Below are 15054 nucleotides of genomic sequence, written 5' to 3' on the forward strand. Positions count from 1 at the left end.
ACTTAGCATAACTAATCCCAAGTTAGTCCAAAAACTTATGGTTGGTTTCCCAACTTCAAACTTAAGTGTTAGGGCTTTAGTTGAGGTGTTTTATGGATATTTGACTTATGTTCTATTGATCAAAACTAAATTGCTTTTGGGGGATGTTTTAGACTTGAGATGAATGTAATTGATTTATAAACATATGTTATGTTGTTGATTCCGTTGTTGACGTTGTTGTATCATCTAATGTCAGAGTTGGGGAGTGTGTCATAATTGTTTTAGGCACATATGTTGTTGTTGTAGTCGCTGTTGAAGTTGTATGTTGATATACACAAGTTGAGTCCATTTGCATACTCACATCTGTTGGGGGCTTATGCCCTGGAATGTTCATCATTCAACCCGTTGGGGGCTTATGCCCTGGAATGTTTATCATTCACCTGTTGGGGGCTTATGCCCTGGGATGCTTTAACCATCCAAATTGTTGGGGGCTTATGCCCTGGAATGCTTAGCATTCAACGCGCGTAGATTGGTACCACCTGCATGATGCATAGTTGTTGTTGTCGTAGCATTGTTGAGTAGTTGTTGTTGTCGTAGCATTGTTGAGTCGTTGTTGTTGTCGTAGCATTGTTGAGTCGTTGTTGTCGTTGTAGCATTGTCGAGTTGTCGGTGTCGTTGTGGATAATGTTGTTGTTGTTGTTGTTGTACCTTGTTGCTGAAATTAATTATGTTGTTGCTTATGTATTTATTTATATACTTTATTAATGATGCATGTTGTGATATGTTGTTGTTTTCATTAATTCGATGAATTATATATTATTATTATTGGATAAGTTTCTCACCCCTTCTGCGTATATGTTGCCTCGACCGTGGGTAATGTGCAGGTAATGATGGCTTGTAGGTTGATTGGCTCAAGTGTCTAGGGCTCTGATACATATTAGGATGGGGATCGTCGCGAGTGTCTTCTCATTTCTTTTATGTATCACATATTTTGGAAAGGACTTGCTATTAGAATAAAGTTGAATTATGTTGTGGCCTTTGTGCCAAGATTTTTATTGATGTTGAATTTGGTTAAATTTATATTTTAAAGAATTATTCCGCTGCAGTTTGTAAGATAATTTAAATGTTGGTATTTAAATAAATAGATATTTCCTATTTATGAAATTTTGATTAGCAGTGTGACACTCCGTTGTGTGGTTACTCTGATTAAATTAACTAATATTACGCTGTTGGGAGAACGGGGTGTTACAATTGGTATCAGAGCAGGTCGGTCCGTCCGGCCAATTAGTAGAGTCGTGTCGAGCCTAGTAGTGTTGTGTGACAATTTTGTATTGTCCTTGTTGTTGTTTGTTATTTGTTGTGCAATCCCTAGTATGAACTGGTTGGAGTACAACCATGTTCATATTAATTGTTTTAGAAAGACGGTGTACTTTTCTTCTGCTGAAGAAGAAAGTGGAGCAGAATTTTTATCTACCAAGCAGCTGCAGCAGTTAGAGCATGATGGAAACTTGATGTTTTCTTTAATGGCGTATTTGTTTGTAGAGAATCAGTCGGTAATTGATAGATTGCCCGTTGTGAATGAATTTCCTGAAGTTTTTCCTGGTGAGATTCCAGATGTACCACCAGAGAGGGAGGTTGAATTTTCGATCGATCTTGTGCCGGGTACGAAGCCTGTGTCGATGGCTCCTTACCGTATGTCAGCAGTTGAGTTAGCAGAGTTGAAGAAACAGTTAGAAGAATTGCTTGATAAGAAATTTATAAGACCGAGTGTCTCACCTTGGGGAGTGCCAGTATTGTTGGTGAAGAAGAAGGATGGTAGCATGAGATTGTGCATAGATTACCGCCAGCTTAATAAAGTGACGATAAAGAACAGGTATCCACTTCCGAGAATTGACGACTTGATGGATCAATTAGTGGGTGCTCGCGTGTTTAGTAAAATTGATTTGAGGTCAGGTTACCATCAGATTAAGGTGAGGGATGAAGATATGCAGAAGACGGCCTTTAGGACACGGTATGGCCATTATGAGTATAAAGTGATGCCCTTCGGTGTCACTAATGCGCCAGGTGTGTTCATGGAGTATATGAACAGAATTTTTCATGCTTTTCTGGATAAGTTTGTTGTTGTATTTATTGATGATATTTTGATTTATTCTAAGAATGAAGAAGAGCATGCAGAACATTTGAAGACTGTCTTACAGGTGCTGAAAGAAAAGAAGTTGTATGCAAAACTGTCAAAGTGCGAGTTCTGGTTAAGTGAAGTAAGTTTCCTTGGCCATATTATTTCTGGTAGTGGTATTGCAGTGGACCCATCGAAGGTTGAAGCGGTATCGCAATGGGAGACTCCTAAGTCAGTTACGGAGATCAGAAGTTTCCTTGGCTTGGCTGGTTATTACCGTAGATTTATCGAAGGATTTTCGAGGTTGGCACTTCCATTGACTCAGTTGACCTGTAAAGGTAAAGCTTTTGTGTGGGATGCTCAGTGTGAGAGTAATTTCAATGAGTTGAAACGAAGATTGACGACGGCTCCAATTTTGATTTCGCCAGAGCCAGATAAACCTTTTGTTGTTTATTGTGATGCGTCCAAGTTGGGCTTGGGTGGTGTGCTGATGCAAGATGGTAAGGTAGTGGCTTATGCTTCTAGACAGTTGAGAATTCATGAGAAGAATTATCCTACACATGATTTAGAGTTGGCTGCTGTGGTTTTTGTGTTGAAAATTTGGAGACATTATTTATATGGTTCCAGATTTGAAGTGTTTAGTGATCATAAAAGTTTGAAATATTTATTTGATCAAAAGGAGTTGAATATGAGGCAGAGAAGGTGGCTAGAGTTGTTGAAGGATTATGATTTTGGTTTGAATTATCATCCGGGTAAAGCCAATGTGGTTGCAGATGCCTTGAGTAGGAAAACATTGCACATGTCGGCTATGATGGTGAAAGAATTTGAATTGCTAGAGCAGTTTAGAGACTTGAGTCTTGTTTGTGAATTGGCACCTCAGAGTGTGCAGTTGGGTATGTTGAAGATTAATAACGATTTCTTGAAGAGTATCAAAGAAGCCCAGGAAGCTGATGTGAAATTTGTAGACTTGATGGTTGCTAGTAATCAGAATGCAGATGGTGATTTTCAGGTTGATGATCAAGGAGTGTTGAGATTCCGAGGCAGGATTTGTATCCCTGATAACGATGAATTGAAAAAGTTGATTTTAGAAGAGAGTCACAGAAGTAGCTTGAGTATCCATCCGGGAGCTACAAAGATGTATCATGACTTGAAGAAACTGTTTTGGTGGTCTGGATTGAAGCGTGATGTCGCACAATTTGTTTATGCATGTTTGACTTGTCAGAAATCGAAAGTTGAACATCAGAAGCCTGCTGGTTTGTTGACACCATTAGATGTGCCGGAATGGAAATGGGATAGCATCTCCATGGACTTTGTGACGAGTTTACCAAACACGCAAAGAGGGCATGATGCCATTTGGGTTATTGTCGATAGATTGACGAAGTCGGCACACTTCATTCCGATTAATATCACCTATTCAGTAACTCAGTTGGCGGAGATCTATATTCATAATATTGTGAAGTTGCATGGTGTTCCATCGAGTATTGTGTCGGATAGGGATCCGAGGTTCACTTCGAGATTTTGGAAGAGCTTGCAAGAAGCTTTGGGCTCTCAGTTGAAGTTGAGTTCAGCGTATCATCCGCAAACAGATGGTCAGTCAGAAAGAACGATTCAATCATTAGAAGACTTGTTGAGGGTGTGTGTACTTGAGCAAGGTGGAGCTTGGGACAGTCACCTACCATTGATAGAGTTCACGTACAACAATAGTTACCACTCGAGTATTAGTATGGCACCTTTCGAAGCTTTATATGGTCGAAGGTGTAGGACTCCTTTATGTTGGTTTGAGTCGGGTGAAAGTATTGTGTTGGGGCCTGAAATAGTTCAGCAGACTACGGAAAAGGTCAAGATGATAAGAGAGCATATGAAAGCGTCGCAGAGTCGACAGAAGAGCTATCATGACAAGCGTAGGAAGGACCTTGAGTTTCAAGAGGGTGACCATGTGTTCTTGAGAGTCACTCCTATGACCGGTGTGGGTCGTGCATTGAAGTCCAAGAAGTTGACTCCGAAGTTTATTGGTCCTTATCAAATATCTGAGAGAATTGGCACAGTGGCTTATAGAGTTGGTTTGCCACCACATCTTTCGAACTTGCATGATGTGTTTCATGTGTCGCAACTTCGGAAGTATGTAGCGGATCCTTCACATGTCATTCCTAGAGATGATGTGCAAGTTAGAGACAACCTTACGGTAGAAACTTTACCTTTGAGGATTGATGATCGCAAGGTGAAGACGTTGAGAGGCAAGGAGATACCTCTAGTGAGAGTTGTTTGGGGGGGAGCAGCTGGTGAAAGTCTTACTTGGGAGTTGGAGAGTAAGATGCAGGAGTCTTATCCTGAGTTATTTACTTGAGGTAATATTTCGAGGACGAAATTCTATAAGTTGGGGAGAGTTGTAACGCCCCATTTTTATTCTAATATTTTAGTAGATGTGTGAATATTTTATATATGACTTTAATTGCTATATAAATGATTTTATGTGAAATATATGTTTTATATGATTTTTATATGAAATATGTTATGATGCAATTTTATTATATGAATATTGGGGTTGTGTATTATTTAAATGAATGTTGTTATTATTTGATAGAAATAATATGAGAAATAGAAATATTATAGAAATAGTATTTATTTTTGGTTAATGGGAATTAAGTGGAAATTAATAGAAATTAAGGGAGTTGGGTGAGAAAAGAAAAGAGAGATTTTTGAAGTAAAAAGAAAGAAAAAGGGAGAGAAACATTTTCACGTGAAAACATTAGAAGAAAACCTGCTTTTGGAGAGAAAACCTAGAAGAGGCAAAGAGAGAGCTAGGAAGGAATCGATTGCGGTAGCTTGTCGTTTGGTGTTGCTGAATTAAGGTAAGGGTGGGATTCCTTTCAATAATCTTGATATATAATTTGAAAATTGATGAAATTGTTGTTCTTGAGTTTAGGGTTTGAGAGGTTATGTTAGATGATAATTTATGATAAAACATGTTGTTTAATTGTATGAATATAGGTTGTTTTACCCCTATGATGTATACTAAACCTGTAAACATTGTTCTAATTCATTTTGGGTGATTGGGGGATCAAAAATTGGGTTTTTGGAGTGAAAACTGGTCTTTCCCGTAAGCTGTGAATGTCCAAAATCGGGCCCCGAACTGCCAAAATCGGGCCCCGAATTCTGAGCTGATTTTTTCAGCTTTGGTTCGACAAAAATCGGGCCCCGAACTGCCGAAATCGGGCCCCGATTTCCTGTCAGTCAAAACTGGAAAACACTCACTTTTTCGCCCGTTTCTGTTTTGAATTAGCTTTCGGTGTAAACATAAAAGTTGTAGATAATTGAGTTAGCTTTCTAATGGCCTTGGTTTGGAGTGGAAAAGATTTGTAGATTTTGAGTTATGATAAAAATAGTCCAAGTGGGTCTTTAGCAAAATTTAAGAAAACTTAGCATAACTAATCCCAAGTTAGTCCAAAAACTTATGGTTGGTTTCCCAACTTCAAACTTAAGTGTTAGGGCTTTAGTTGAGGTGTTTTATGGATATTTGACTTATGTTCTATTGATCAAAACTAAATTGCTTTTGGGGGATGTTTTAGACTTGAGATGAATGTAATTGATTTATAAACATATGTTATGTTGTTGATTCCGTTGTTGACGTTGTTGTATCATCTAATGTCAGAGTTGGGGAGTGTGTCATAATTGTTTTAGGCACATATGTTGTTGTTGTAGTCGCTGTTGAAGTTGTATGTTGATATACACAAGTTGAGTCCATTTGCATACTCACATCTGTTGGGGGCTTATGCCCTGGAATGTTCATCATTCAACCCGTTGGGGGCTTATGCCCTGGAATGTTTATCATTCACCTGTTGGGGGCTTATGCCCTGGGATGCTTTAACCATCCAAATTGTTGGGGGCTTATGCCCTGGAATGCTTAGCATTCAACGCGCGTAGATTGGTACCACCTGCATGATGCATAGTTGTTGTTGTCGTAGCATTGTTGAGTAGTTGTTGTTGTCGTAGCATTGTTGAGTCGTTGTTGTTGTCGTAGCATTGTTGAGTCGTTGTTGTCGTTGTAGCATTGTCGAGTTGTCGGTGTCGTTGTGGATAATGTTGTTGTTGTTGTTGTTGTACCTTGTTGCTGAAATTAATTATGTTGTTGCTTATGTATTTATTTATATACTTTATTAATGATGCATGTTGTGATATGTTGTTGTTTTCATTAATTCGATGAATTATATATTATTATTATTGGATAAGTTTCTCACCCCTTCTGCGTATATGTTGCCTCGACCGTGGGTAATGTGCAGGTAATGATGGCTTGTAGGTTGATTGGCTCAAGTGTCTAGGGCTCTGATACATATTAGGATGGGGATCGTCGCGAGTGTCTTCTCATTTCTTTTATGTATCACATATTTTGGAAAGGACTTGCTATTAGAATAAAGTTGAATTATGTTGTGGCCTTTGTGCCAAGATTTTTATTGATGTTGAATTTGGTTAAATTTATATTTTAAAGAATTATTCCGCTGCAGTTTGTAAGATAATTTAAATGTTGGTATTTAAATAAATAGATATTTCCTATTTATGAAATTTTGATTAGCAGTGTGACACTCCGTTGTGTGGTTACTCTGATTAAATTAACTAATATTACGCTGTTGGGAGAACGGGGTGTTACACCCTATGAGCGTGCACTTGTGGACTTCTTGGAGGAGGCCCCTTTAACCAATATTCATGAGCTGTTAAATAGGGAGGGCGACGTGGTTCGTCTGAATGCTTATTTACGTGAGTGTTCTCTTAATTACTTATGTTGGGCTTCGTTCAAGGATTGTCATATGTTTTTACTAACTGGATGCACTTGGTTTTCTTTTCAGAGGAGATGTTGCCCCTTACTGGAGCGGAGATGAGGAAGTATCTCGCCGAGGTTGAGAAGAGCAAGAATCCTGACGGTTATGTGTCCAGTGGATCGGCGGGCGTCTCCTTAAGGAGGCTAAAGCGTAAAGAACCTTCTGGAAAGGGGGATGCTGGGGTCATTGAGGTGGATGACCTGGAGGGCGCTGGGGGGAACACACCCTCATTTCCGTCGAATCTCCATCATCATCTAAAAAATCAAGAACCGTCCGAGGGGCTAAGGGTGCAGGAGGCCGCCCCCCGACGGGGAAGGAAGTTGGTGGGACGTCGCTGAATGACGAGGTTATGGAATCCTTTTGGCATTCGGAGTTCGACATTCGTCGGTAAGTATTTTTGAATGCTTTTTAGTCGGTTTTCTTTATCTTTCTTGGGCGAGGGGTGACTTATTGCGGTCTGGCGGCTTGTAGGTACATGAAAGAGCAAGTGCCATTTGCGAAGGTTGATGTTGAAGCTGGAGTAAAAGCCAAGTGCAGCGACTTGGTGGCCGATATTGGCACTGCTGCCTTGAGGACCTTGCTGCTGAGTCACTGTCTAGAGGTGAAACAGGATTTGGTGGAGAAGAAGTATAAAGATGCTGCGGAGGACGTTGAGAAGTGGAAACACAAATCCACCGAACTAGATGGCCGCCTGAAGGAGGCGTTGAAGGATAAAAAGGCCGCTGAAGACGCTCTGGAAGAAATGAAAAAAGCAAAAGAGGAGGCAGAGACGGAGAGGGACGAGGCTAAGTCTGCTTTGGAGAAGTCGGAAGCGGCGGTGGATGAGGGACGGCGAGCTCTTGCGCTATACTTTGAGAACGGCTTTAGTCGTGCTAAGGAGCAGGTGCTTTTGTTCAATCCTGACACCAAACTGGAAGAGCTTGACCCTTTTAAGGTCATAATTGATGGCGAGCTTGTCGACGATGAATGATTCATGCTAGTTCTGATAATTTTATGGTTTTGTATCTTAAATCATGGCGACTTTTTACAGCGCCTTCGTGAACAATTTAACGTTTTGATTTCTGCCTTTTGGATTTTGTATGGAAACTCTTTAGTTTTTAAATCATGATGCACTTTGATCATATGGTCACACTTGTATGGGCCTGCTGTTCGTTTTTATTTTATTTTCTTTATGTTGCGTGATTTCCCTCTTGATGACGATGCGTTCTAGTTTTTTCTTTTTTATTGGAACCTTTCTAAGGTTAACGTTACGTTGATCAAAATTATGCGAGCCCTTATTTGGCGACTATCATAGCCCTTTCAGGGTTGATGTTAATTATCTACGTCAGAGCCCTTCCAGGGTTGACGGAACTTTCAGTCGAACCCCGTCAGAGCCCTTACAGGGTTGGCGTTTTGGGCGAGCATCAGAGCCCTTACAGGGTTGAAGTTAATTATATACGTCAGAGCCCTTCCAGGGTTGACGGAACTTTCAGTCGAACCCCGCCAGAGCCCTTACAGGGTTGGCGTTTTGGGCGAGCATCAGAGCCCTTACAGGGTTGAAGTTAATTATCTACGTCAGAGCCCTTCCAGGGTTGACGGAATGGTGTTGAGCGTGTGTCTCTTTCCTTCGCTCCCTTCGTCCTTCTTCTTTTCCGTCTTTTGTTCGTTCTCGCCCTTCCTGTCCTGGGCGTATCCTCTTAATTTCCCATTCTGTATCAGCTTTTCTATTTCCTGTCGTAGGTGTATGCATGAGTCAGTGTCATGCCCCCGTATTCGATGATACTTGCACCATTTGTTTTTGTCTTTTCCCATGATCTCGTATCGTGGTAAAGGTGGATCTGGGATTAATTTGGCTTCATAGACTTCCTTCAGAATGCGTTCTGGCTTCGTGTTGAGGGGGGTGAATTCCTCCGGACGCGAGTAAGGCCTGTAATTAGTCTTTCGGTAAGGAGCTCGATCTCTACTTGACGATAGTTGATAAGGTCGCCGCTCCGTATTAGACGTTCGTTCCTTGGCGTCCCTTGCCCTCTTCTCAGCGTTGCTTTCTTCTCCCTTTATGTCACAATCTGCCCTGACGATTATCTCCTCCATGGAATCGGCGGGTTTTTGAGCGAGGGATTCGTTGAACTGTCCTGCCTTCAGACCGTTCTGGAAGGCGCCCGCAAATACTTCCTGGTTGGGATTGATGACTTTTATGGTCGTGTCGTTGAATCTTGCCAGATAATCTCGTAGGGACTCATTGTGTCCCTGGCGAACGTTGAAGAGGCTGGTTGCAGGTACTTTGCGATGGCGACTGGCAGAGAACTGTTGGATGAGTTTCCTTGTCATGTCCGGGTAGCTAGTGATAGAGAAACGGGGGAGGTTCATGTACCATCGCAAGGCGGCTTCGGAAAAAGTCCCCGCCAGTAGCTTGCACTTGAGGGAGTCTGGGGCTCCGACTACGGACATGCGAGTGTTGAAAGCCGTGACGTGCTCCATAGGGTCGCTCTTCCCATCGAAGACGGAGAGATGGGGAGGTTTGAAGTTTTCTGGAACTGGCGCTCCCCAGATCTCGGCGGACAGAGGTTGTGGTTCCGGATCGTCCATCTCGCCATGGTGCGATTCCTCTTTCTCCTCCAGTTGTTTCTGTTGCATGTTCTCCATCGAAGCCTGCAAGGCGTCGTTGCGATCTTGTAATTGAGCGAGTTGAGTTCGCATGGACTCTAACTCTTCGGCTGTTGCCATGATGAAAGGCTTTTCTCTAAATCGTACGTGAGATGCGATTTAGGTTTGTTGAAAAAAGGGCCGGGGTTACCAAATCGTAAAGGGGGTTTTACGATTCAGAGGTCTAGTTTTAGGTTTCCTGAATCACGATTTGCGATCCAGAAACGTGGTCAAGGCTAGTTTTACCTTTCCCCACAGACGGCGCCAACTGTACTTGCAAAAAAGTATGGTAAGGATATTAGGATTCTAGGGTTTAGACTGATGATTGGATGCCTTGGGAATGCTCCCAAGAGTGGTATTTATAGCCTGCCGTGGGCTTGGGCTTTGGTTACTTGGTTTCCAAGTAACAGGGGTATTTATGTATTTATGTGAGTTTTAGGCGGTTTCTAGAAGGCCAATGGGCCAACGCCTTTAGCAGAGCGCGCCAGGCCCTGGGGTGTCCTTTTGGAGGGCGCCCGTGCCCTTATGGAGGCTCTACGCCCCTTAAGGAGGTTTTAGAGTCCTTCTGGAGGTCTTCTAGGACCCTAGGAATATTATGACGGTCCACAGCCCCCCAAGCACAAGTCTTGGGACAAGGCGAAGTGATGATGACAAAGGAGTGGACTTTCTGGAGGTCATTTAAGTCTCTTTAGGAATATCATGACGGTCCACATATTTAATTATTAAGAGAGGGGGTTGTAATTCAAGCATCTTATAAGGGAGGGGAGCATAAATTTTACTTTTGAAGGGAGAGGAGTGTATATTTTAACATAAGAGGGGAGGAAAGTGTAATTCAAGCATTTTTGAGGGGAGAGGAGTGTAATTTACTCTTAAGTTTACTATCAGACAGACAAATGAGATATTGACTATAACTCACACATTTTAAATGTGGAGAAGTAAAGTGTTTAGAGTTTGAATCCCAGTCCTTACATATAATATTTAATATCCCTACCAATCGAACTAAGTTCAAAGGGATAATGTTCAACTTTTTTATAACACTGTCTTGTATTGATATATTTTTATTGATTCCTTCAAAAAAAATAATCTTTTTATTGATTGTATTAATTATACTGTCGCTAAAGAAATGAGCTGATTTTACCCTTGTATACAAACTAAATCTTTTGAGTTACAAATGGATTTATCAAAAGGAATATAAGCAAATTAAAAGTAATATGAAAAATATTTTTGGTGAAAACTTTGAAAAGTAAAATGAAAATGATTATTTATGATCACGAATTATCCCATTGTGAGATTCATAAACTTTTCCGGAGTCCAACTGTCATATAGGCCACTATGTATAAAATAGATTATAGATTATAAATATGGGTGTAATATCTTATCAACTCTCCACCTAAAATTAATTAAAAATAAACGTAAACTTTTGACTTTCGAAACTCAACATGTAAACATGTTCATGTCCTTTGTTTTATTCCTGTCTCACAGATTTAATAAGAAAAAAATTATACACTAACATACGATTAGTTAATTTAACCATTTTTTTTAAGCATAGATAGAGGTGAGAGTTTAGCCTCTTGATTTAGGAGTTCAATAACCCGCGGTATTCTTAAATAAAAGCACTTTACCTTCCCAGGAGTTTGTGTATTGATGCCGAGAATACACTTTTGAGCAAATAGTCACTTTAGTCCCTGAATCTGCACCTCGCTGTCATATAGGTCCCTGACTCAGGATTAAATACAAACAAGTCCCTGACTCTACACTTCCGTTATCACTTTAGTCCCTGCCGTTAAAAAAATCTGTTAAGTGATGATGTGGCACGCTGACAAGGAGTATGACGTGTCACAGGGACTAAAGTGAAAGTAAAAAATGGTCACTTTGGTCCCTGAATTGAAAATCAATATCCTCAATTTACTGTTAGATCCCTGACTGTGTATACTTACTGTCAGTTAGGTCCCTGAATTGAAAATCAATGTCCTCTACTTATTGTTAGGTCCCTGACTGTGTATACTTACTGTCAGTTAGGTCCCTGACAGTAAACACAAAATTTCAATAAGATCCTTGGCAAGTTGTTAGTTTAACATGAATGAACAACAAATGCACGTCTGAATTCATATCTCAAGGCCACCACCTATTAGAGGGCAAAATTCAAATGCACGTCTGAATGAACAACAAATGCTTACATCTTTCATGCCAACTCCAAGATTTACTCCAAAGGGTATGAGGCCAACTATGTGATGTTTGTTAGTTTATTTATGTACCGAAATTGCCAAATTATTATAAGCACAACTGTGGTGCAATATTTTGTTTAATATTTTGCTGAATCATTATGTAATGACTTGTTGAATTATATGCCCAAATATGATGCAATCTTTTGATTGCTCTATGGTTGACATTAATGACTTAATAATTAAGTTATGGAAACATTTGATATTAAACTATGGAATCATTTTTATAAGTGTTATAATAATATTTTGGTATTTAGCACCGATACCATAGTGTTGTCGGTAAGTAGCACGTTAAACTAACAACTTGCCAAGGATCTTAGTAAAAATTTGTGTTTACTGTCAGGGACCTAACTGACAGTAAGTATACACAGTCAGGGATCTAACAGTAAATTGAGGATATTGATTTTCGATTCAGGGACCAAAGTGACCATTTTTTACTTTCACTTTAGTCCCTGTGACACGTCATACTCCTTGTCAGCGTGCCACATCATCACTTAACAAATTCTTTTAACGGCAGGGACTAAAGTGATAACGGAAGTATAGAGTCAGGGACTTGTTTGTATTTAATCCTGAGTCAGGGACCTATGTGACAGCGAGGTGCAGAGTCAGGAACTAAAGTGACTATTTGCTCATACACTTTTTGATAAAATAAGCCTGTATCCGCGCTTTAATTCATGCAGCTACTATGGTCACAGCTGGCGTTTTCATGATAGCAAGGTGCTTCCCTTTATTTGAATACCCACCTACGGCTAGAGAAATTTAACCATTTTTCTATTAATAATTAATTTGACCAATTGAATTGGTTGATTATATTTTTACAGGTTGAATCAATTGATTTCGGAACTTGAAATATACACCTTCGATCACCTATTATAAACAAATCATTTTTATATTTATTTAATAACTGGTGTATTTGAATTTTTTTTGTCAAGTAGTTTAGTGCTTAGAGCTCATACAATTAAATGTTGAAAAGTGGGGTGTCCGGGTTCAAACACCGACCCCCACATAAAATATGCATTGTCCCCCCTAAATCTTTTATTCAATGAATAAAAAAAGGTAGTTTTTTTCTTTTATTAACTTACCTTTCTTAACCGTAAAAATTGCAATTCTGCACACATAATTCTTGTATTTTCCTTTTATAGTAAAACAAAAATATTTTTTTGGGTTAGTAAAAAAAAAATATAATTTTTTTTTTAGGAAATAATGTTATAGTATTAGATAAATAAGTTTTCGTCCTCGTGAGCATAGCTCAGTTGGTTTGGACAATACATAATATATGCAAGGTCCGGGGTTCGAATCCCGGTCACCACCAAAAAAAGATAAATAAGTCTTCGTGAACTTAGTTCAGTTGGCAAGGACAATTAAATAGGACCAATACTCCCCCGGTCCTATTTATAATACTCCCCCCGGTCCTATTTATAAGAGAAATTCAGTTGTCAAGGACAATGCATAATACTCCCCCCGGTCATATTTATAAGAGAAATTTATAAGAGAAATTTGGGTCAACAAAAATTGATGCAGTCATCAACTTTTATTGATTGTTGACCCAAATTTCTCTTATAACTTTCTCTTATAAATAGGATCGGAGGGAGTATATGTAAGGTTGGGGTTCAAACCCCGAACACCGAAAAAAATAAATAAATAAGTCTTCGTGAACTTAGTTCAGTTGGCAAGGACAATGCATAATACTCCCCCGGTCCTATTTATAATACTCCCCCCCGGTCCTATTTATAAGAGAAATTCAGTTGGCAAAGACAATGCATAATACTCCCCCGGTCCTATTTATAATACTCCCCCCGGTCCTATTTATAAGAGAAATTTATAAGAGAAATTTGGGTCAACAAAAATTGATGCAGTCATCAACTTTTATTGACCAAACTTTCTCTTATAAATAGGATCGGAGGGAGTATATGTAAGGTTGGGGTTCAAACCCCGAACACCGAAAAAAAAAATCAAATTGACCGGGAACACATCACACATGCGTATTTGCTCCCCCCGGTCCTATTTATAAGAGAAATTTATAAGAGAAATTTGGGTCAACAAAAATTGATGCAGTCATCAACTTTATTGACCAAACTTTCTCTTATAAATAGAATCGGATGAAGTATATGTAAGGTTGGGGTTCAAACCCCGAACACCGGAAAAAAAAAAAAATCAAATTGACCGGAAACACATCACACATGCGTATTTGTGCTATTCTTCGAAGAAAAAAAAAACCACACTGGTTATAATTTATTTTAGGATTTCTTTATTGAAATTTCTTTTACGTCGTAGCCAATAGTTTAAGGTTTCTTCTTTTTTACTATATGAATCATGGTTCAAGTCGATCAATAGTTTAACCTATAAATACATTTATTTATATACTTTATCATATTATTAAATCATAACGAAATAATTTAGTTCTGTTAACTTAATTTTTTTGAAGGATGTTCTGTTAACTTAATATTTTATATGATTTTTTATTTATATCATACAAAATTTCCTTGATTTATTCATTTATATTTATTAATAGAAAAATGAGTTTATACAAATATTTTATCAGATATTCTTAAGTATATTTTAAGCTGATTACAAAATAATAATAGTTGCCAAACAATTTTATCCTTATTTATAAAGCACTTATTTTTTGTCTTAAGCTTAAAGTAGCTTTTAAAATTGAAAAAAGTTAGGCCAAACCGTACCTAAGTATTCTCCTTCACCTCTTCCTCCACTTCCACCTCTTTTCATTATTTAAGCCTTTAAAATTTCCAAGACTGAGAGAAAAATCCATAGAAGGATCCTGTCTTGTCTGTGAATTAAGAAAGATAAACAGCACAATCGATTATTTTGTCTCATCACTTCACTATTATAACTGCATTTTAAAATGATCCATTTAGAATAAAAAATCTTCAAAATGAATATCACAATTCTTTCACACAATCAACTTGCATTCTCAGTCTCACTCCTCAACCACAACCACAAGTCAAACACACAACCCATAGAAAAGTAACCTACCTCTAAAAGCCAATTCCAAACCAAAAACCAAATGACTTCTGAGTACTAAGTAGCAGACTAAACTAAAAGTAGTATGATCAATAAGATTTACACCAAGTACCGGTAACCAAAAGTAGCATGATCAACGAAATTTCTTCTAGGTAGCAACAACCAAAGCTCAATCTCTTCATTCAAATAAATTAGTGACTAAAATTATACTGGTCTCAAGACATAGAAGCCAAGAAAAACCTCTCACTCAACGAAAGAGCTTTGAGAATCGTTATTTTGTTTGGATTTTCAATCCTTGGCACGTATATTTACAATGTCATCC

At 38.9% G+C, this 15054-nt stretch overlaps 1 protein-coding gene across 1 annotated transcript; it reads right to left on the reverse strand.

The window, feature by feature from the left end:
• Nucleotides 1–8460: 8460 nt before the first annotated feature.
• Nucleotides 8461–9609, reverse strand: LOC146939793 (uncharacterized). The gene has a single exon (XM_085749819.1). The coding sequence runs from the start codon at nucleotides 9607–9609 to the stop codon at nucleotides 8461–8463; it is 1149 nt and encodes a 382-aa protein (XP_085605945.1).
• Between the last annotated feature and the right edge of the window lie 5445 nt (nucleotides 9610–15054).

Source organism: Medicago sativa, chromosome 3, assembly GCF_051527215.1.
Source record: "Medicago sativa cultivar Bolivia chromosome 3, Bolivia_mono, whole genome shotgun sequence".
Taxonomy (NCBI): domain Eukaryota; kingdom Viridiplantae; phylum Streptophyta; class Magnoliopsida; order Fabales; family Fabaceae; genus Medicago; species Medicago sativa.

Coding starts and splice junctions, on each gene's coding strand:
- LOC146939793 (XM_085749819.1), bottom strand. CDS start 9,609: ATGGCAACAGCCGAAGAGTTAGAGTCCATGCGAACTCAACTCGCTCAA.